Raw genomic sequence first — 23,900 nt, forward strand, 5'->3', positions numbered from 1 at the left:
TCTGTGGGACCCGTTTTCATTTTTATATCAAGAGCAAAATGATACGATTAATTATTTTTTCAAACTCAGACTCATCGGCCTTAGTTTGAAAAAATGATGAATCGTCTAAATTTTCTTTTGATAAAGAACATGAAAACGGATGAAATCGGGTCCACAAACCCAAACACCATACAAGGGTTAAACAATGTTTTCATGATTTTCATGAATTCATCGTCATGTAAAGACACATATGTGTCCTGGGTGTATAAATAGAGTGACATCTTTACAGTAGCACAAACAGACAAATTCCTTTGGTTTGCTCCTGGGTGTGTTCGTCTGCCATTCTGGGTAGAGTGCCTGTCTCACGGGGGGAAACAGACAGATAGGGCACGTCCTGTGGACCACTGGAACCATCCCGCTGGAGGAGGACTGCATGGGCGGAGTGGTGGAGAGGCGGAGCGGGGAGAGCGCTACAGATGTGAGGCCTGAGATAAGAGGGAAAGCTTTCGCAACAGGATAATGGCTTCCTGTTTGAATGCTCCACAAATTGTTTGTCAGGTTACAGCAGCTTTGAACAGAGCTGTGTTTATCTGGGAATCAGGCGGAGAGAGAATGCGAAAACAAGCACAACAAAGAGCCCTTGTGCTGTTTACTGGGATAATGATTTAGCTATGGTGACTGTGACAGCGGCGAAGGGTCGAACAGGAAGGAGACACGTAAAACAGGAAGTCCTGTGGAATCTGGGGCGCACACTACATTGTAGCCCTGCAGTTATTCACTTCCATTAAAGTCATTGCCAATGTTTTCCACAGAGTTTCGACATTTTCACTGTTGTTGGCGGCTTTAAAAAGACCACAAACTATTGCAACAACACGCTTTAATCATATAAGACAAGACAAAGTCAGATTGGAAAGATTACTCAAGCTTTGTGTACTTCACACCAGCTGGTCTTTCAAGTTATTCATTTCTTAAGAACTTCAAAACACAACTTGAACGCAATTGCCTTCTGTGTGCCTTTGCTTTGAAGACTGAATTGCGAGAAAAAACCTAATTGGCTAGAAACAAGAAAGTTCTCTCCATTGATTCAGGCGTATTATGTCATCACAACGTGATCACATAAGTACATGGAGAGCACTGACAGAAAAGGTAGAAAACAGCGGGACAGAAAAACGGCACGTAGAGGAAAAGGGAGAAACTCTTCCTGCTCTGACGGCTGTCATGATGCGGAATCATCCATCTTAGTTCTCTTCTATCTGCAGCCTCAGGATGTAAGACACATCTGTCGGCTGATGCAGAGAGAGATGTCTCTGTACTGCACAGAGACAGAGATTTCAGGTGGGCCTTTGAGCTCTGCACACTGTAAAGATGCAATGTACCCGAGGTAACTAAGCTGCACCTAGATCTCCAACTCCAACCACTTTGTTTTTAAAGACTGGATCAACCTGAACAAAACGCAAAAAAGAGGCTCTAAAATATGGCCTTCATATAAACTCTATACAAAGCTAGTCTGCAGCTGCGACTCAGGCTTCCCCCTTTCCATATTAAACCTCTGCAATGTGACCTCGCCCCACCTCTGCTACAGCTTAAATCACTTCGCTCACAGCAGTCCAGTCCAAGTTTATCACTTCTGAGGGATTGAAGCAGATTTGTCAGAGACGGCCTTTGGCTCTGCCGCCCTGAGTTGGAGCTTGGGGGTGCATACGAGATATCATCAGCCTGTTTAGCTAACCGTCCAGGAGCCTGGTGGGTCCCAGTCTGACCCCCATGTTCCATATTCATGTGACATTCTGCGCTGGTAGCCTGCCAGAGCTTCGTACATCCACTCCCAAAGACTTGATCCTGCCTTTTGAATTTAAAGCAGCACAGACTCAAACTATAACAAGGACTAAGGGGATACAGCACTGTCTGTACATTATCTGACGCATACAATTTGATGTTCCCTGAAGGCATTCATCAGGGCCTCCAGCAATAAGAAGCCAGATTTGTGGTTAGGGAAGGCATCATTAATGGATCAGTTCTACAGTTTGGTAAACACTGTACATGTTGTTGTTTTCTTTATGGGAGTCAGAGCGTAAAACACAGTCAGTAGATGGTTAGCTTAGCTTAGCATAAAGACTGGAAACAGGAGGAAACAGCTAGCCTGGCTTTGCCAAAGGTAAAAGGCCATATGTTGTTTGTTTAATGTGTACGACAGGTTTTACCTGGGATTTTCTGTGATAGGTAATACAAGTGTTCATTAATGAGAGTAGAGATGCTGGTAGGTGCGCGATTTTCATCTGGCTGATTTTCTTTTTAGTTGCTGTGTAAAATGTTTAGGAATTTACTCCTAACAAATAAATAACAGTAAACCAATTATGGTTCTCATTTTTCTTAAATATTTTTGGTTATCATGTTAATAAAAATGTATGTACTGTTTGCAATCTGTTTCGCTAAATTCGTATTTTTGTAAGATAGTAACAAATACAGAGATATTTTGATTTTGACTTTGCATATGCATTGCCTACTGGCATTCTGGGTCCCTGTCTGCACCCTGAAGAAACCCTGCTGATGCCCTCGTCTCCCCCATAGGTGCACTCACTCAGCAGCTGGCAGCGCAGGACCTGCAGGCTTGTCTTCATGGTATCATGTGATCCGGCTCCTCCTCCACAGTGCTCATGGTTCTCTAGTGAAGAGAGACAGAGAGAGATGGCAAAAAAAAGACAGAGACGTAAGATGAAACCCGGCTGTCAGATATCAAAATCACATTCAAGTCATGGTCAAGTATCAGTGGGATTTACTGTGATATTGTCTGAGCAGGTCCATGTAGGGTAGACACAGAAAAGGAAAAAAGATTGCAGACATGATTGTGCAGAGTTTAATCCTTAATGACTGCAAGACAACACCCCTCAGAATGGATAACATGAATAACACCTTGCTAACATTTCACAATAAATGACCAGGTAGGACTGCAGTGGCAGTCGGCCTCAGCTGCCTGGCTTCAAATCAGCACTGGCATCCTGCAGGCTGCGCTGGTCAGTAAAACCAATTATGGGGCATTAAACATTGACCAGTAAGCCTTGTTCTGAGACAGCCACTGCCTGTGTGTCAGCAAGACAAGCACCCAAGGGTGCTCTTTAGAATGACTCACTGATGGCCCTCAGTTAAATGAAAGGCCACACACACACACACACACACACACACACACATCTCATTTCACCCTCTGTGTAGAGCATGCATGTGTGTTTACCTCCCTTTTGGAAATGCCCTTGGGCAACACATGCGCCCACACAACTCATTCACAGAATCCACTTCTTATAAAGAAGTGTATACGAACATATATACACACACACACACACACGCACGCACGCACACACACACATACACACACCTGTGCACCCTCCACCCTACCTTCATGAATAATCTCTTGTGAGTGTGACATGTGAAATTGGATTTGCGCCCTCCAGGACGAGGGGTCTGGTTGCAGGCAACCTGTATTTTGGTGCAGGATGTGTGAGATGAGAGGGACAGACAACAAAGGCGCTGGGTAGTATGGTACTGATCCTTTCATAAGGCTTTATTTCTCATAAATGCAGCCTCACTCTGGAGACTGAGAGGAGGGAACACACAACATCTGAGTCATTCTGTTTATATCGCTGCCATTGAGGCAGCCTTTTAATGGTTGCAAACTACAGTATGTGGAGCTATAAATCTGAACTATGCAAGCAAAGACTATTTTGAAAATTCTGAAAACTTTGTTGGATAAGTGTGGGACTATGGGCTGAAAATGCACAAGGATGAAAGTGTTGAGGAACATAATTGATATTCAGTGGGATATCTTCTGATGCCAGCAATACATCACCAAAATGTGGAAAAATTTAATAGACGTCTGGTGTGCTTCTTAACAAAGGAAAATCAAAGGCACAAAAATAATGAGCACAACATTGCAGTAAATTCTCTATTTGTTCTCCTGGCTCCACTCCTCTATTGCAACAGATAAATAAAGAATCAAATGAATGAAAGCATTAGCTATCAAGGCATGTTTTATACAACAAATGCACACAATTTTTGTGCTTCTAAAATGAAAACAAAGATGGTCGCTGCTGTGCCACTCTTAACTCACAGCTTTTACTACAATAGTCTGGGTTCAGTCATAATTTAATGCGAGTGATTGAAAAAGAGATGAAGCTGCAAGAATACAGTGGTGGAAAGAGTTTTTCCTAGCTTCACATCAGAAGAAATGACACTAGCTGCAGCTATCCCAAACCCCTTCGCGCATCCACTCATAGAAACATCAGTGCTGCAGAGATTGCAACTCTACCATTGGAGCTTTATTCATTCCCTGTGCTTTATTTTTTTTAGTGTCATGTTCCTGGCCTAATGAGCTCAATGGCAGGGTGTGAAGAGAGCAGCTGAGCCTCTCCACGGTGATTACACCTCATCAGCGCTGCCAGGCCAACGCAGGCTCCCAGACACACTCTTTAATTTGTAGGGCACAAGGGGTGATGCTGTGGTGGGTGGGTGGGTGGGGGAGAGTACAGATAGTCACAGGGAGTGTTTCATTTATACTTGTTATCACAGAGGAAAGGAGAAAAAGCTGCATGGTCAAAACACAGGCTGCTCAGGCATCCTGCTGTGGAGCTGAATCATAGTTCAGCTCTGCACACACGTGCAGGTAAAAGATAATACGGGGCGACAGTCAGGGTGCGACCCTCAGCTCCGTCATTACTAGAGTTGCCAAAATCCCAGACAGGATGAGAGATTCACTGGCAGCTGCTGACAGTTTTGTTGCTGCAACGCTTAACGCTGTCCAACACAGAGACCTGGAGTCACTTCCACAAACATGGGCTTTTTCTCAGATGGGAAGCCGGTGAGGGATCATGTCCTTGTTGCTGCACAACTGTGTGGGTGGAGGCCCTGCATATGGAGGCTCACACAGATATAACCACTATATTATAAAACATTATCCCCTCATTCATTGCAATGACTCCAACACACAAAGGGCTCAGACAAAAGAAATGTCTGGCAAAAACAAAATTAAGCCATAACCACATGGGATGTCATCCAGCCTAGCTCTTTGGTGGCTAATCATTCCAGTGACTGAGAGCACATTCTTAATAGATGTGTTTTTAAAAGAAATCGCTTAAATCATTAACTTTTCCTTGTTAAAAATCCTCCCTAATGATTTTATCAACTTTTGAACGCGGAACAGACTTCCGGCATCAGATTTTTTTGTCTCACTGGCACCTGAAGGAACACTCTCCCACCAATGCAGCCCTTTGTGTTTTTTTAATGCAGTGCTGCTCTTGTTCTGAACTAGCAAGACCTGGAAGGTGAAGAGCTGAGTGAACAGCATGTGTTCATGCAATAATGAAATTTCTCACTGGAAAGTGAAAAGAAGGTAAGATCAGTGTGTTGCAAGAAAGCAAATGGGTTTCTAAACCCTCTCCAAGCCAAAATAGTGTTAAGATTGCAGCGCATAAGAATAAAATTGGCAGGAAAATTGGGAAAAATTAAAAGCAGAAACAAAAATGGAAAATAATAAAAAATCATACCTTTTAAATGAAACAACCTGACCTCAATAATAACAGAATGATTCACATGTAAAATGTAAAATGCATTACATGATCACAGCTTCTCAGCTTAGCACTTTGCATGTAGCAGCTTCCTACTGGAGAGGAGGAAAAAAAAGTTGCATGGCAACTGACATGCACATGGACGGCAGCCATCACCATGGCAACCCTAATAGCGCATTATATTCAAATTCATTCACAAGGACATTTTGGGGCTCAAAGAGAATTGGAAAAAAAAGAAAAAGGGAGGAGATTTGGAATTACAGAATTTCTCACTCACCAAAGGCAAGAGTGAGAAATCCAGTAACAGTCTGCTCGTCTCTTGGACTCGGTACAGGCTTTGTGTTTGCAGTCTTGCTGACAAGCCCTGGTCCCCAAAGGTCCCAGACTGAAGCTCTGAATAGTGTGTCTGGAGGGGGTGCAGACTAGAGGCCAAAGCCAAGGTCACCCGGGACGTCCCAATGAAATAAGCCTGTCATCTCCATCTCTCAGTGGCCACCAGCCGCAGGGATAACAATGCTTTTAATTTTGGACTTCCCTGTTTTCTGCGGTTATGTATAGGAGCTGTGGCAGCGGGCTGGCTGCTTGCCCACAGCGGCTGCAGCCTGAGAGCTTTTCCATAACGAGGGAGGAGGAGGAGGAGGAGGAGGAGGAGGAGGGAAGGGAAGTGTGGGAGTTGACGGCGATGGTGAGAACTACAGTGTTATGTTCTCACAGTACAACTGATAACTGGACCTCCAATCACAACAGTTCTAACTGATGCTTTTCTTCCTCCAGTTTTGGTGTCACACTCTCACGCTTTGGTTTATCTCTTTGTTATGCACTAGAAGGAGCTTTCTGCCAGCTCCTGTCTGAGGAGGGAGGTACAGAATAAAGAGAGGTGAAGAGTGAGGCAATTGGACAGATACATGCAGCAAAACACAGGGACGTGTACAGACCAAGCAAACTGGCAACAGAAGCTGGTCATGTCAGTGCTGAATTCATTGCATCAAAGGCGAGGCTTGATGTGCTCTCAGTTCATATCATGCCGTGTGAAACCAACTTCCTTCAGCCCTGCCCTTCCACACCAGTGACCCAGGAGACATGCCCACACAAAGGGTGTCCATTTTTCCTTTGAGGGTTTGGCCCTAGAAATCAGCACACAGTCCTAGATTGCACTGAGGCTGCAGTCTGTCTCTATCCATGTGTTTCCGGCTTTCATGTTGGTGAGGTCCAAACCAGGAGGAGATTGCAGCCGTGATTAAGGACTAAAGCTTTACCTCTGGGGGTGTTGCTGCCATTTGGTGACCTTGCAAAATGACCAACTGCTTGGTACCAATCATCTAAGACTGTGGCTTATTATGCAACGAGGAAGCTGATTACTGATTACAGCCTTGAACAATTCTGTTCTGTTATGAAACCCTTTTTTCCATCTGTGGGAGGGTTAAAAACCAGTGCCAGTGACTCAAGCACAAGAGAGACTCTGGGGCTTTGATGACTTAATTGACCAGCCAGGATACGCACAACAACTGAGTGATTACGGGTATTGATTCAATGCAACAGCAGGCCTAAATGAAATGCAAGCAGCAAGACAACAAAGCAAGTTTGCAGGTAGCTTTCTAATCCTGCTATCCCTGAAGGCGGCCATATTGCTGAGTCACTGTAGCAAGCTGTATGTGTGAGCGCTGACAGTGGTGGCCCTGGAGTTGCTGGTGCTGCATCATGAAGGCTGGCAGAGGATGGCCAGGTTATCAATCAGCGCCATCACTCCCCTCTGGGCTCTGCCCGCGGTACAGCAACACACCAGCCATTAAAAGAACATTAGGCTCCCAGCATGCCGTTCACTCTGAGTGTAGCACTAGAAGGAAACATCACCCTCCCCGTCCAAGCCACTCACTACTATTCCTCATACACCTCATGGTTATATAAAAGCAGGAAACACGAAGAAAAAAAGTCATAATGTGCATGTATTGTGTATGAACCTGTATGAGAGTGATGATATAACTTATAACTTAAGGTAAAGAGTAATGGGGATAAAAAGTAGCCTGGTTCCAGACCTCTGCACTCATCTCCAGTTTTTTCAGCTACTCAAATAGGATTGGTGTTGTGCCCATATGACGGCTTTTCCCTGGTCAGTAAAACAAGTGAGCCAGTCAGAGTGTTAGAGCTTTGTGAGTGGGATTAAGAGTGAGCACACCATCGTCTTGTGCTGCAGCAAGAAAAGCCTCCACAAAAATTAAAAAAAAAAGTGCAATCACTGGTTGAGATTGATGCAGTCGAACAGGTTACTATAAGTTGGCATAGAGAAATACCAATGCGACAACAACCTCATCCGGATAGAAAACCTGACCACCACGTCTGAGTAAACAGTGAAGTCAAACAAAATGGCAACTCAGTCCCATCATTAAGCTAGGGCTAAATGGCTACATGGACCATGGCTTTTATCCAGAGGGGGAGTTCAGCTAACCAAGTAAAGCTCTGCTATGTGTGCTTAGAGCATCTACTCTACGAGCAAATCTCCAGGTATGAAACAGTTAACTTCTAAAACACCTCCAGGTTCATGTTTATATGTCAGCATCATGCTTTCACAGATAGATTTAATGTGCTCAGTGAGCGAGCTGTCAGCTCAGATCCACGTCTTGGCTACAGACCCCAGGTTAACATACTGTATATGCCAGTACTGAAAAAGCAGGACAATGGGGCAGTAAAGATGATACACTTGTCAATAGTCATTAATGTAGAACCAGCAGAGCAGAGCACAGGAGCAGGAACATACTTTTCTGAGTATGTGTTAGTGACTATGTCCTCACAGACGTTTCTTTAGCATACGTCTTACACACCGAAACACAGATTCTCAGCTTCACTCTCACATCACATTGAATGAAGTGAACTGCTGTAGTTCTCGCAGGATGAATGAATCTTTAACTCGTTCAGTAGAGAACTCCCACTCAGGAAGAGCAGAGCACCTGTGCTCAGGGGCGATGGAGGCAGAGTTGAACAGCATCTCCAGCCTCTTCATTACTCATTACACTCACACACAGCCAGGGCCGATGACTAAAGGAATTCATCAAAGGGCTCATGGCCGAAGCCCTCTCTGTAGGTGTGTGAACAAACGTGAGACACAGACAGAGAGATAAGAAAAAAAAAAACGCCAGCCAGAATTCTTGCACGTTTGTACAGCTACCACAGAGTTCATTTACAAGAATACATTTTGCATCTAAGTCATCCAAGTCAAGTCTCAAGTCCCTTAGGGCGTGTCCAAGTCAAGTCCAGGGTATTTATAGTTTCAATACTATAATAAGTCAGGTCTCAAGTAAGTCACATTGGTCAAGGTCAATGTAGTTGTTGTGGCACAAGTTCAACTCAAGTCAAAGTCTAAGGAAATGTCCTCAATGAGTCAAGCCCCACAGCAGTCAAGTCCAAATCAAGTCTTAATACCTCATTTTGAGACTTTTTTGCGACTTCAGTCTGACCTGCATCCATGTTCCAAGTCTCAAGTAAGTCAACTCATAGAAGTCAAGTCCAAGTTAGGGTTAAAGTCTTTACTTTCATGACTTAAGTCCAACAAAGTCCAAATTAAATCTTTGGGAAAGTCCTCAAGGAGCAGAGTCTCAAGTAAGTCAAGTCATTTTTGTGGCCAAGTCTATAGTCCCACATGGGGGTCAAGTCCCTCACCAATCAAGTGCAGTCTAAACTCCTTAATCTGTTCACTTAAGTCCTACCAGAGATCAACTCTCTAGTCTCCAGTCAAGTCTGTTTTTAGTCAAGTCTCAAGTAATTAAGTCATGTCTCAGTTCAAGTCGAGTTCAGGTCGTCTCAAATCCTCATTTTGTTGACCGAAGTCTGACCCAAGTCTCAAGACTGAAGTCAATTCTTCTCTTAGTCAGGTCTTGAGTAAGCCAAGCCTGACAGCAGTCAAGTCAGACACGATTCCAGGTCTCAAATCTCAAGTCACGTCTTTAGAGAGTCAAGTTGAGCCAGGACTGGTACTGACTACGCTTTTTAAAACCGGGAGAGAAGGTGTCACAGTCAGGCAGCTTCATTGCATCACACTGGGCAGTCATTAAAACCAAGGGAAGGCCAGGCTGTGTGACAGATTCAGCAGGGGACTGAATCAGTGGAACAAAGAGCGAGACAGGTAACAGAGCCCCAGGAAAGAACCTGTGACAGACTTGTTATATCACTGGAAAGAGGACACCACAGACTGAACATCAAGCACTTTGAATGATTGGAGGAGAGCTGTCAGCTGATGTGTTAGATTAGCGTTGCGGTCAGACCTGACAGGCCAACAGCACACAGATAAAAACTTTTTGCCGCTTATGTGTTTGCACCCGCACTGTTGACTAGTTCAGCATGATATTAAGATATCACATTACAACATTAGCAGACAACGGAGAATCATAGCTAGAATCAGAGAGTAAGTTATTTTGGACCACAGTTCAACAGCCATTCAAAGTGAAATCCATTACAGAAGATACAAATATGTCAACCAATGATGTATTTTAAGAAAGGGAGTGGGCGATTATGGGAAGCATAAGCATTCAACTAAAACTAAAATTGAAGAAACAGGTTGAAAGAAAGTGCTTCATCACAAAAGTAACTCAATGTCCTGAACACCAAAGACTGTGAGATGATGTCCAACACTGAATCTGATTTGATGGATTTCTCCTATAAGACCTCCCGAGTGGGTGATATTTGGCTTTTCCATTATTGATATTTCACAGCGACTCACACACCTGGACACTCTGAGCTCTGCACAAGCTTATTCCTTCTCTCCTGAGAGAGTTCTTGAGCCAGGCAGTAAAAGAGCAGACATCGGGATGCAGCTCACCCTCGCCACCGTCTGAGTCGTAAATATCCTCCCCTCTATCTCGGCCTCCCTCCTTCTTCTCGTCGTCCTTATGTGACCCACTGACTGAGTGACTGACTGACTGCTGCTGCGAGATGGTGATGAAGAACAACGTGAAACTACAGCATGTCACGTACCGCCACGCTTGTCACAACCGGTAACGCAATCAAAGACTGACATCGCTGCAAAATAGGTGAGAGGGGCTCAGGATGACAGATAAATTCACCACACTTACTGGATGCATAACGGCACTCTTGTAGAATCAATAGCATCGTTTAAATTACTTCTTAAAACATTTCTCTTCTTAAAAAAGCCTCATTTCATTTGCCTGGTTTCTGGTTGCCTGGTTTGCCCTGGGGCAGTTATCTAAAGCACTTTCTTTTGATACGTGCTGTATAGATAACATTCATCATTACTATTAGACTACAGTTTTTGATGCATTGGCCTGAACACAATCCAGACACTCATGGAAATGCACGTTTTAATGCATCCCAGCTCTGCAAAGGTCACATCAGAGCCAATCTACAGCATGTATAAATAATAACGGAGTGGCTGTTTGCACTCGGGTGCAAATAACGAGACGGCCACTATTCAGCTATTTACACCCAGTCTGGTCACGTAGTATAAAGGCAAAAAAAAATCCACAGCTGGGGATAAGTGAGGCGGCTGAATGGTTTACATGCAGGACTTTTACCCATAAGACAAGTCCCATATAGGACCTGCAATGAACACAGGCTTAATTAACTACATTTCACTTTTCTTTATCATTATCGCTTTTCAGTCGCAGTTTGGTTAGGTTTAGGCACCAAAACTACTGCTTAGGTTTAGGAAAAGATCATGGTTTGGGTTGAAATAATAAATCAAATATAGTAGATATAAAGGTAGAGTCCATTAAACACAAAATATACTCCTCCCAACATACACCTGGCTGTAAATAGCCACATTGGCTGTTTCACCCTGGGTGCAGTAGCAGTAGTAGTAGTAGTAGTAGTGGTAGTAGTAGTAGTAGTAGTAGTAGTAGTGGTAGTAGTAGTAGTAGTAGTACTGGTAGTAGTAGTAGTAGTGGTAGTAGTAGTAGTAGTAGTACTGGTAGTAGTAGTAGTAGTAGTAGTAGTAGTGGTAGTAGCAGTAGTAGTAGTAGTAGTAGTAGTGGTAGTAGTGGTAGTAGTAGTAATGGTAGTAATAGCAGTAATAGTAGTGGTAGTAGTAGTAGTAGTAGTAGTAGTAGTAGTAGTGGTAGTAGTGGTAGTAGTGGTAGTAGTGGTAGTAGTAGTCATTTTCAATCCTAGAACGCCTCCTGGAATATAAATATTTCATCACACAAAAGTTAGACTGATCAAGTTGATATGCTTTCAAAATTACATCTGAAGAACATCAAAGGTTCCTAAATAAAATAGTATAAATGCTTTCTCACAACGTTTGGTCGAGAGAAGATTACCTTGTTTCAGGCTGTGCTGTTTTCACAGGGGATATTTGATTTTTCTTCACACTTTCCTCTTTCCTGTTTGTGATTCTGCACTAATGAAGTGAAATGAGGTGCTGCCTGGAGAAAGCACTGCTTATTACTTTGTTCACCAAAAGGAGAACAAGACAGGAGGCAGAACAGGTCAAAACGCAGAATGAATAATGTAAAAAAAAAAAGATCTCTTACAAGAGAATAAGTGAATGATTAGATTGCATATGGAGCCTAACCTAGCTAAAAAAAAATCTGTAAGCTAAAATGAAAACAAACCATTCTTTGCCCTTCTTCTCTGTCAGATCTACGACACTCAGGAAAAAAAACATGATCAAAGCCTCATTTTTGGCTTCTGTCTCACAGCCAGATCTCCAGACCGTTACATCTCACCGTACGGCTGGGAGCTGTCAGGCCGACAGACAGATTGATATGTAAAGTCTGCCTCCCTAGCTTGGCCACATTGATTATTGGACCAGCACTGCTCAATAAGGCCACAGTAACAGATAACAAGCGCATAATCCTCCACGTAATAGCTGTCAAAGATCTAAATTTACATCAGGATAACAGGCTGGAAGACCTTTGATGAAGTATTTGACCTCATCTATCATAGATTTTTATCACCGTTGGATAGATGCGCCCCTGTAGACTCTCCTTCTTTCTCTAACTTCTAAAGCTTTATTTTTCCTTTAAGTCAGACTATATTCAGAATTGATTTAGACTCAACTAATGTGCGTTTGACTACAGCTCTCGATTTAGCTTCTCAGAGACTGAGACAACCGGTTTGTTGAGTGTCTGTTTGCTGATAATTTTCATTGCTGTGTGTTCTGCGGGCATGGATCCTTGGCAGGCTGGGGATGATAGACTAACTTTGCATAAGTGCACGGCTGTCTAACTCCCTGAAGCAGCAGGCGTCAGTGGGAGAAGCTGTTACCGCTCTGTAAAGTGATCTCCAACAGCGGTTCTAACACAGGGCTTGATGTTGGAGAAAAGCCCTGAGCTGCAGGGCCTTTCTTCTCCTTCATCTCCCATCTCTCTTTGCTCCCCACTTCTTTAATGTCATGTCATGCTTTCATCCGAATACGTATCTTCCTTTTACCCTCCTCTCATCTTCACTTCAGGCTTGCTCTGCATGCTCTGAGTCCCTTGAACCAAAGAGGGCATTTTAAAGCTGGCAGAGTCTGGAGGCTGGCAAATGAAAAATTAAAAAAAAAAAAGAAAGAAGAATCGTCAAACCCAAACCAGCAAGTAAACAGGAAATCTCAACCTTTATTTTGCTATGTGTGTCTCTGTGCTCACTTTTAAGTGCATCTCACTTTTTAAGTACATCTCACACTACAGGCATCAACATCAAATAAAGAAAAATACTTTTACTACAAACACATAATATGAAAGGGGTTGCTCAAAGTGACAAATCCACTGAGCATTATCACCCAAACATGCAGCGTCTCTCTATGGCCCTCAGCTTCACTGTTTTTGTTCACTCAAATAAGTGAACAGCTAACATTTAGCGGCCAAACAGCCAGATATTTCCCTCAGGAGCTAAGAGGAGAGTGCATATAAGACTTTGTTGGGTTGCCAGACACCTGCCATTTCTCCACTGTGAACACAATTAAAACACAGTGAGTATTAGGATATAGTGTGCAATTTTCATTCAACATGCAAATGTCAGCTCTCAAAAGAAAAAGAAAACCATTACTATGAGTGAAGAGTGACATTCATTTGAATAGAGGCATTTTCAAACTTTATGTAAGCTGTACTTGAGCACTGGAGAGAGTTCTGACTAATAGGGTGTCGGGGAGCCGCAGAAGATTGACTCAAGAGGAAAAGTCAGGGTCACAGGCTTCAATTACAGACAGGTGGCTGCACAGTAGAATGAAATCGTAATAGTAGAATGAGAGCCAATATAGGAAATCATGCCAAATCCAATTAGACTGCGAAACAAACATTTTCTTTATGTCCTTATGTCTAAAACTTGTGATTGACAGATGTACTTTATCTGTTAGTGTCTAGGAGTGGTGGACGTTAGCACTACATCAGATTTCCCATAAAGCCAGGGACGTGGGTGTCCTCCATCTGACAGCCCGTCTGCAGCAGGTCGAACACCTGTCACACTTCACTTTCTGCCAATGAAGGTGACAGCTGACCTGCGGGTGACCAAACTGCCCTCCAGGGTGAGCTGACACAGTCAGAGCACAGCCAACGAAACAGAATGACTCAGCCGGAGAAGCGCTGCTTTATCAAAATGCTAAGCATGAGTCAAGATAGATTTCTTTATTTTGTACTTTTTGAATGAGTAATTTGTTGAATTTTGGTCCAAGATCTGAGTGGGGCATTAATATGAATATATTCAAAGTGCACCAGGGGAACTCACTGAATATACACATCCTTTTAAAAAGCAGAGACAGGAGAGCAGCCCTTCTGAATAAGAACCTACATCAGGGATGTTTCTAGGATTTGAGTATATTGGGGGCTTAGCCTGGACATCTGTAGGGGGTCCGGTGGGATCATCCCTCTGGAAAAATGTTTGATAAACAAGCTCAATTTTGATGCTTTTTCGCTCACTCTGGCACCTTATTTACATTCAAAGTACATTTCACTATCATTGAAAAATATTGAGTACCTCAAAAACTTGTTTACTTTCCATGTCCTGCTAGCTAAAATGGTGCCTACAATCATGATGAAGAGAAATGTGCTTCATATTATAAATCAACAGGCAATTTCAACCATTACTTAAAAGATGCTAAACAGGCTAATCTCGTACCCTTCTCTCTCCTTTGGAAAAAAGTTTGAGTTGTGTTTTTTTTCCACCTGGATTTATTATGCTCATCCATTTCTCCACCACTCTACCTGCTCTAACTAGAGTCCCTCAGCACTGACCACCAGACCCCTTGTTATATGATTATAACATTAAAGAATAGGGCCACGCTTTGTTTGTATGCGGTTGAGCGAGTGAGAGAGAGTGAGCGGTAGAGAGCGAATGCAAATGGAGCCTTGGGGGCATTTGGGGCAACATTCATAATACTCAGGGCTTATACCTTGGACCCTGAGGCCTAGCAACGTCACTGCCCTGCACCTTACCTTATTTTCACCTAATTATTTTAAAATTATAGTCAGACCTCCAAAATAATTTCAGTACGGAATTAAACTTGAGTGCAAATTAAAAAAAAGCAGCAAACAAATTGTTGAGAGAAAAAAAGGACAAGATGGAAGATTTTCTGCACCTCTTCATCTCCACCAGCTACAAAGAGGGAGAAATGTGCAGGCTGATCTCTGAATGAAGAATCCATCATTAAAAAAATGATCTGTCAGATAAGGCGGCCACTGAAGTGTGAATTTGCCTGGTGCAGCCTTAAATTCTGATTTTAATTCATGAGCATACTTTGCCACCCTGTTTTAGATTACTCTTTTATATTTGTTCAGGTTTGAAAACGGTTAGCAACCTCCACGGGACATGCAATCCAATCGCACCTCACTGTTCAATCTGTACTCTGCCCTGATTGGTGTGGCAGAAGGTATTTTTAGCTCCAGATATTCAATAAAAGCAGACAGTTCTCCAGAGATTTTAAATTGAGACAAACAGACAAGCCAACAACACAGCAAAATAGCATGACACAGCAGTAGCACCGCAACACCAAGGGTGCTGTCAGCCAGCATCTATCCTCCAGCCTCCCAGCGGGCATCACAGTTAACACAAGGCCTCCCTGAACGCACCTTTACCTCTTATACTGAGCAGGTAAATCGTTAAAGAAAGTCAGCGATACTTTATCATAGACACAACACAAGTCCAGGCTTTGATATACGGAGCGAAAACTTCTGGCCCAGTGAGAGTTGAAGCACTATTAGTGCACTGCAGCACAACTGAAGCACATTACACTGAAGAGGACCATTTGTTAAAGTGGTTCCCACTAGAGGTCCCCTATGTGAAGCTGCGTGTGTTTCTGAGGTTAGGGGAGTTAGTGGTCTTAAGACTTGTCCACTGGCCTCAGTAGAAATGTTTACTCATGCATCTATGAAAGTTAACTGAACTGCCCTCACGTCCAGACAAGTTGTGATGAAAAGATGGATATTAAGAAGAAGGACGCAGTTTGCAGTTGAGTTACACGTCTAAATGATTCATGTCATCTAACCAAGTATCATGTGTGAACATGAAAGCAATTTTATGTGCCTTGAGGGTGAGAGATTAAAAATGTAGTGGTGCAAGATGACAAACCAAGAGTTGTACCCTGTGGGGGTGAGCTCAGCCCCACTTTTCAAGGTTTGACTTAACGCAAAATAAGATGCCTGTGGTTGCCACCAACATAGTGGTTATAGTACCATAAACAAGCATAATCCTCTCCAATCAAGATTACAGATGTAACGGGGTGGGACAATGTGCTTATTTCAACATAAGGATAAGGGTTGAGGGCAAAAACAAACTGCTAAGAGTCGTGTCAGAGCGGTTGTCTGCTGGGATTTGCCAAAAGAATCGAGTACATTTTGAGATCTCAAAATTAATGATCCCAAATGAAAGTTTAAACTTTTCAGGCCACTAAGAATATTTCAAATAAAACAATGTGAGAATGAACGATCATCACTCTTTGGTTGAACAACCAATCATACACGTATTCAACTTATAGCCTTTGCTGTTCTTGAAAAGCTAACTGAGAAACGTTGGGAAATGCTGATTGTCTTTCACAAGTGAGCCTCAAATGCAACTAAGGAAACCAAAGAAAATGGAGTAACTATAAACGGAAACAACTAACATAAGAAATCCCTTTGTTCCAGGACAATACTGTTATATGCATATCAGAGGAACTCAAATCTGACAATGGGCAGTGGAATTCACTCTTTCCTGTGGACATACGATCTCGCTGAGAGTCTCTATGAACCACACAGAAGCCATGTCCGGAGCACGACAGGAAACAAGGCCTTTTGGTGCACACAGGAATGTCCATGAGGTAGACACAGCAATCCTGTGCTGTACACAAGGACTTGCATTGCAAATGAGGAAAATCATATTGTTTACTCTGTGTTTCTACACTCTCTGTCTCAGTTCATGGGCTCCAAACATACTCTCTACAAAAACTGCACAGCACACACCTCAGAGTCCAGGAAGTGCCTTGCTCCACATTCACATTCCTAATTTTACCTCTTGACGCAGCCTCTTGTCTGGTGACAATGGCAGGAACAAAAAGCAGTGTGGAAGGATGTTTTTTGGAAAGGGGGAGCGTATTGTACCTCGTTTCCTTGAGCGGTGCAGCAGAGACCGCTGAGCGCCAGCTGGGACGAGTGAGCGAGAGGAGCAACATCCGTAAAGAGCGTCCAAGGTCCAGAGTTTTCCCGCCGGGCAATGACCACGTGTCCGGAGACGGACGGAGGGAGAACTGTTGTATTGTTCTCCCCTCTCATCCTCCTCCTTCTTCTCCTCCCCCCTCTGCTCCATCCCCCACTATTAGTGAGACGGATTAACTCCAAGAGCTGCTAGTCCTGAGAGTGTCTGGCCCGCTGTATGCAGACACACACACACACACTCACACAACGCATCAATTAGGCCTCCTCCGTGTGATTCCGGGTGACAGACAAAGGCAGATGCTCGCTACAAAAACATGACAAGGACAATTGGCCTGAAACTGGAGAATTTACTCATGGATGAGCAGCCCAGTTGCTCAATTCTCCAAACAGACTAAAGGCCTAATAAGCCAATTACACCAAGGCTAAATTGCATGTTGTGCAACACAGACACACATAGACACACACACCAAAGAACGCATTCAAGTTTGTGATTGGCACACTCTGGAGGTAATTCAGAGTGATGGAGCTTGGAGTCTTTCTTCTGGACAGAGTTGACATTTCCACTTCAACCGCCAGAGGAGAGAACAAGAAAAAGTCGAAGAGGGGAAGCAGGGTTTGGTTTGGAGCTGGAAGTTTAAATCATGATGGAAACAGAGCAGTGGCAGCCACAGCTGTAATGACTTGAGCCGGCTTTCCCTGCGGCTCTGGGACTGGTGTTTACCTGGAGATGACAGAAGACATGACGGCGTGGGGTCCTGACAGGGTTGACATTTTAAAGTGAGACCGTACTGAGGCCGGTCCAGTGGGAGTCCAGTTACAGTGGAGGAGATGTCAGAGGGGCAGAGCCGTGACACATTATTTGGATTAATGTCACTAAGCAGACAGCACCCTGTGGTGCAAGTATTGTTATCAGTGGAGCAGCTTATCACGAATGGCATATATCAGAATAGGAACAGAATTTGAACAGTCTTGTGTGCCAGTATCCTGGAATAAAGTATCAAGTAGACGATCACTCGAAGATTTGTGAGAAAATAACTCTGAAAGAAGCCATGCATTGTCATGAATAGTGTCAATCACTTTATTAGTTTACTAAGTGAGAGCAAATAAATGTGACAATCTGGTTCTTTCTTATGATTTGTCACAGCTGTGACTTTAAGTGGAAAAATGGCCATCACTACATCTAAAAGCACAAACTGGCATCTTCAAACTGCTTCTTTTATCTGACCAACAGTCTAAAATCCCAAAAAATTCACTTAACACTGGAGATACTTGAACCACTAAACATTTGTCACTTTACTCACACTGTGAAAGAGACAGCTGGAAATCAGTGGATACATTTTTCGGGAGTCACAACCCCCACGAAATGACTGGTTTCACCATCAGAATTTGATCCACTCGGTCAGATAACATTTGGAAAGTCTGGAAGAGATGCATGGTTAAATCATTTCACTCCCATTCATTATAGTGGAGGGCTAGCCAGTTCAGCCCAACAATGTGGAGTATCCGGGTACTTTTATACCCAGGAAGTCAAACCTTTTTTTTGACTTCATGCACCACTGAGCAACTTTCATAGGACTGAACAGATCGCCGCCTCTAACGCTGTATCCAGTTCTCTTTCTACATCAAAGTGTGGCTAAAAATAACATGACAACCAAATTGTTGTGTACTGCTTTTCTGACACACAATAATCAATAAATTTAGCACTGAATTCAAAGCACTGAGCTGCATGTTGTTTACTTTTCTCTTGAAACTTCAGAAATATTGGCCACCTTGGAAACAATTCCAGTTTCAAAGACACAGATTAATTATTGTCAATCAATTCAGTGACTGAAACCCTAAATGAGGAACGATATCTTGTAGCATACAGAAATAATCCTTGTCTGTGAAACTGGGCCACGCCGGTGGATAATTGTTGTCCTGCTCACAGCATCAGGCTGAACCGCGGAGAGCAAAACAAGACAATTATTCGGACTCTTCCTATGACATTAAGCAAACCTCTTACACAACGAGCTATAAAAGGATTCATATGTTCAGGTTGAGAAACTGTGAGATGGTGGCTGAGCTGTGGTGTTGCATTGAGAGAGACTGATGCAAGAGGATCAGGACAGATCAGGGTGTTCGCTCCTCTGAGGCAAACCTGCATTCAGTAAATAACATTGCTTCTGTAGGTGTGAGGTAAAGTTTGAAGGGCGTGATGTTCACAACAGGAGCTTTAGCATGGATTACTGTCAAACATGCAACATCCATCAAATATCACAGATGCCTATCGGAGAAATAATGAAGCAATCAGTGCAACCACTCAACATGCTAATTACCAATGCTAGCCCGGGACGCATCTCAGTGTGTGTGTGTGTGTCAGAGCATGTGTGTGTGTGTGAGAGTTTTAAAAATGCTTTCCAGGAGAAAAATGCCTCACCAACAGACGTTTAATTACCAGAGGATGGAGAGCTTTGGTTCGCCCGTGCCATCACTCACGGCTGAATTAATGAATAGGTAAACAGCAGAGGAACAAGCCAGACTCAGCATGGTTTGGATGAGATCTGTGACACCACACAGCCTCTCACACACACATACACACACACACACATAGAGTCAGCAGTGCTTAATATTATGGATGAAGTGGTGGTTCAACGCCATGGTAGGCTGGAGCTTAGAAGAAGAGCCGAGCTTGTGGGTGATTTGTTTGGTAGGCTTCACAGAGCTGATGATTAAGCGCTAAACCGGTGATACACACCCCTTTGTTCTTACATCCAACAAGTAGAATAATGAACAGCATGAAGAACATGATTACTGTATTTCATCAGAAAAGTCCATGGAGTTATCATAAATCTTGGTCCCCGCCCATTTGGGGGACAAATAAACACAGATGGGTGACAAATTAAGAGAAAAACAAGCAAAAAGTATTTTTCCACCCTGAAGCACCAGAACAGATTTGATGGTCCTTGGTGTAAACTTTCAAGGTCTCTGAAATTGTACTAGAAGAATGAAGACCATTCTTCCAAAAGATATTTTGGATATCTACATATTTTTTTTTAACCTTTATTGTATCACTTTAACCTGTATTGTAAACAATGCTGTCTAACAGACCAACATGTCCCACATTTTTTCAGTTGTGGTGAGATCTGAGACTGTGGAGGCCACAGGTATTCACGTTCAACAGGTAAAGCTCCTTCGTGCACTGTGTGGAAGCATCGTGATTATCGTGATTAAGTCTACAAAGATTTACTTCCAGAATCAGGAACATCTTTTAGCACACTAATTTCCCTTTAAACTTAAAACCCAACCTTTCCTGGAAGCGTGTTTCTCTACCTATAAAGTACGTAAAAAAAATACCCATCACAAATTCTCAGAGCACCAGGTGATATCTTCAAATTGCTTGTTTTGTGTGATCAACAGTCAATTTTCACATTTGAGAAGCTGGAATTACCAAATATTTTATATTAAACATTTTCCTTTCTAAATTATAAATAAAAACACAATAATTGATTATGAGAAGAGCGTATGATTAGTTTTCCATTGATAGATTACTAATCTTTTAAGCACTAAGTAAAATGTTTACTCACTAAATTTGCTTGCTGCTGACTCCCATTTAGTTTCAGGCTCCAATCCTGGGTTTAAACCACCACGGAGCAGAACTGCGGAGACAAAACCCACCCAGCGAAAAAAACTGCGCCAGACAAAATGAATGTCAATGGCATTCCAGTGTCCTGTTTACGGCTATCGTAGTTAAATGTCAAATGCTTGCCCCCGCAGGGAGACAGAGATGGCTGGGAGAGAATTTGCAGGTGTCTCTCCCTCCATCACCCAGCTGCCTCTCTCTTCTATGTGGTGCTTCGGCATGCATGGGACAATACGTCGGGATGAGCGGCAGGATCTATTATTAGTGGAGGAGTGAAGAATGGAGTGAATGCCCAGGGGAGAGCAGTGGAGCCGGCCAAACCTCACTGACATTATTTTAAGAGTTGCTGTGGTGACAGTTTCTGCAAAAGATGACTTCTGCACCGCAGATTACAGTGAGTGCATCTCAATTTAAAGAACCATTCCACTGGTTCTGCATGTTAGCTTATGTACTACAAATCACTTATAGTGATTCAGTAAAATGTCAAGTATACCTGTTGAAGTATCATTTTCATTAAGCCAAGCCCCATTTTTCATACAATCTACGGGCTGCTTTAATCTTCAATAGTCCACAGTTTGTTTGGCTGCACTGGAAACAAATTCACATCTCAGTTTTCTTTGTCGTGTTTCTGACTCTGTCGTTGCTTAAGGCATATTTGCTACTCCGTGTCCGCAAATCAACAAGGGCTGAATTAGATGAGAAGATGAAAAAAAATATGGAAAACTCTAAAGCTCAATAATTGATATGTCATGTTTTAATAATATGTCCACAAACATAAAAGACAAACTTTGTAAACAGTGGTTGGGGTTTGTTTTTTTTACCTTTGGCCAAAGCCAGGCTACTTGTTCTTATCTAAAGATAAGCTAATTGCCTTCTTGCTCTAGCTCAGTAATTAACATACAGACATGAGAGTGGCATTGATCATCTCATCTAACTACCAGCAAAAAAGCAAGTAAGCATACTTAGCAAAATACCAAACTATTTTTAGGGATAATAACTTTAATGAGGTCAAATTTGCAAACACGTGGTCTTTAAAGTCTGTGTGCAAAGGAAACAAAAAAGATCCAATGGCACCAGATGCATAAATTCTCATTACAGTGTTGAGAGGGAGAGAAAAATCACTGCAGTTCCAACAGCATGTTTGACATATTGTATACCACAGTGAGCTGCAGAGTTTTTACAGCACAAACAGCCTGCACAAAGACCAGTGTGTCCAATTTATTTGCAGCTTCTGACAAACCCAAAATGTCCAGTCATCTTTTCTGCCCAAAGGACATTCTCCTCTTCAGGGAGGGAGGGATGTGGGATGAAGGGGGGGTGGGGGGTCCAATCCAGCAGCTGCAGCAGCAGTTTCATTTGGCTTATGCTGCCTGTCGTTCACAGCAGTGCCATTCTCAGTGTATAAGAGATAATCTGGGTGTGAACATGGATCTTGTGGTTCAGTGGATCAGGGGCAGATCCACGTGAAAGTATAACTGTGAAGACAGTGAATTTAGCAGCAAAAGGCAGTGAAGGACAAAGAAGAAAGAGGAAATATTTCCAAGTGCCTTGCTTGACATAAAGCCAGACGTCTACCCAGTGGCCCGGCGGATTTTGTTGTTGCCATGTTGCTCCTTTCTACTGCCAATGCTGTACTCACTCCGGCATCAATATCCTCCCTACACGATAATGCCACAGTCTCCATGGTGATGTAGCTGCCACAAACCACCAACCCTGCCACCACTTCCAGCACCACAAACACGTTCTCACACAAACACATACCAGACTAAATCCCACTGTGTCATTTTGCAGGTTTTTTATTTTTTTTTTTAAACGCCGCTCTGTGTATGGAAATTAATTTGCAGGGCCAACGCCTTGCTCCATCTTATTCAGTATTAATGCTGTCTCAGATTACTAGACAGCTTTCCAACCCCCTGGGGCCATGAAGCTCTTCGACTGGAGAGCGAGACAGAGGAGGAAAATGGGAGCTAAACCATATAAACTGCTCTCTAATTGGGATGACAAGCGCTGATAGTTTCATATTTGGGGAGTTCTCCCAGAGGTGGTTAACGCAGTGATTACAATGAAATGTCAGCTCCCATGACATCTTTGGCAAGGAAGACATCAGAAACATACTGTATCACCATTCTGTCATGTCGGAGACTTCCAGGGAAAGACACCTTTAGAGCAAGAAGAGCGTTATAGCATTCTGACGAACCCTCCTCCTCCTTCCATCTTCTATATATTTACTTTTACCTCATGTGACCTCGCCGCGGACTCTCGCCTTGCCAAACAGCGTACATGAGGAACAACAGCCCCACTGCTCTTCAGCCCATCAATCAGGCTCTCCAGCAGCCATGAAATGAGCCATATGCGGTATGGGCAGGGGACGGGGAGAAAACAATGGTTTTATATACTCAAGAGCTCCATGTTTCCTTTCCTGGCATTCACACTCAACTTGGACTCTAACAGCTTGAAAAAAGGTCGTGCAGGTCACAAAAATCAAATGCTGGCTTTGGCAAGGTGATTACAAATGCAGATGGTGAGTGTTTTGCATGTTTGGAACGGGAAATGCTTTGATTTGGGCTGCAGGGTAAAGTTGAGGAGCTGTTCCCTCCGTCACCTCAATCCTCCACAACAATTAGCTGCTGACAGTGACATAGAGCTCAATAATAAGCTCTAACATGGGGTGGGGTCTTGTCAGTCCCCAGCATATGGTGCCACTTTAATCTGCAGCCTCTGTCATGTGAGTCTGGCCAGTAGGCAAGGTTTGATTGCTACTAAAAGCTTGTAGGCTGGATGGAAACAAAAAGACACAGACTGTGACTGTGATTTGCTGGATCCAAAACTATGACTGACATTTATCACAAATTGCAAATGAAAGGATGTTTATTTTTTTGATGTTGCAAGAAGTTCAGCGCTGAAAGACCAAATATCCAGATTAAAGAAGTTGCCAAGGAAACCAAAGACTAGAGGCTCCATCTCTCTCTCTCTCTCTTTTTTTTTTTAACTTGATAGAATAGCACTTCTCTGGGTGAGAAGGTGGTGATTTGCTTCCTCACTAGCCAGGGCCATAACCTGCCATCCATTAGAGACTCTGAGTAATCCCCCTAGGTGAGCCCAGCCTCAGCTCTCGTAATCATCGGGCTGACACCTGCTAGTATTGTCCCCCTCTATCACATGACCCCACCAGAGGCTGGCCGCGGTTGGGTTTGCAGG

The 23,900-nt window shown here is 43.2% G+C and overlaps 2 protein-coding genes across 2 annotated transcripts in view; one reads left to right on the top strand and one right to left on the bottom strand.

Annotated features, from left to right (window-relative positions):
* The window catches only part of tmem108 (transmembrane protein 108), a 42,757-nt gene that overhangs the window by 14,291 nt on the left and 4,566 nt on the right, over positions 1-23,900 (bottom strand). Inside the window, exon 2 of the mRNA XM_070853136.1 lies at positions 2,558-2,641. Within this exon, the coding sequence (XP_070709237.1) occupies positions 2,558-2,597 (40 nt within the window). The 5' untranslated portion in view covers positions 2,598-2,641. The remainder of the gene's footprint in view (positions 1-2,557; positions 2,642-23,900) is intronic.
* The window catches only part of ccr9b (chemokine (C-C motif) receptor 9b), a 101,131-nt gene that overhangs the window by 8,915 nt on the left and 68,316 nt on the right, over positions 1-23,900 (top strand). The gene's annotated exons all lie outside the window — the stretch shown is intronic.

The sequence above is a fragment of the Pempheris klunzingeri genome, chromosome 21 (genome assembly GCF_042242105.1).
Source record: "Pempheris klunzingeri isolate RE-2024b chromosome 21, fPemKlu1.hap1, whole genome shotgun sequence".
NCBI classification, from domain to species: Eukaryota; Metazoa; Chordata; class Actinopteri; order Acropomatiformes; family Pempheridae; genus Pempheris; species Pempheris klunzingeri.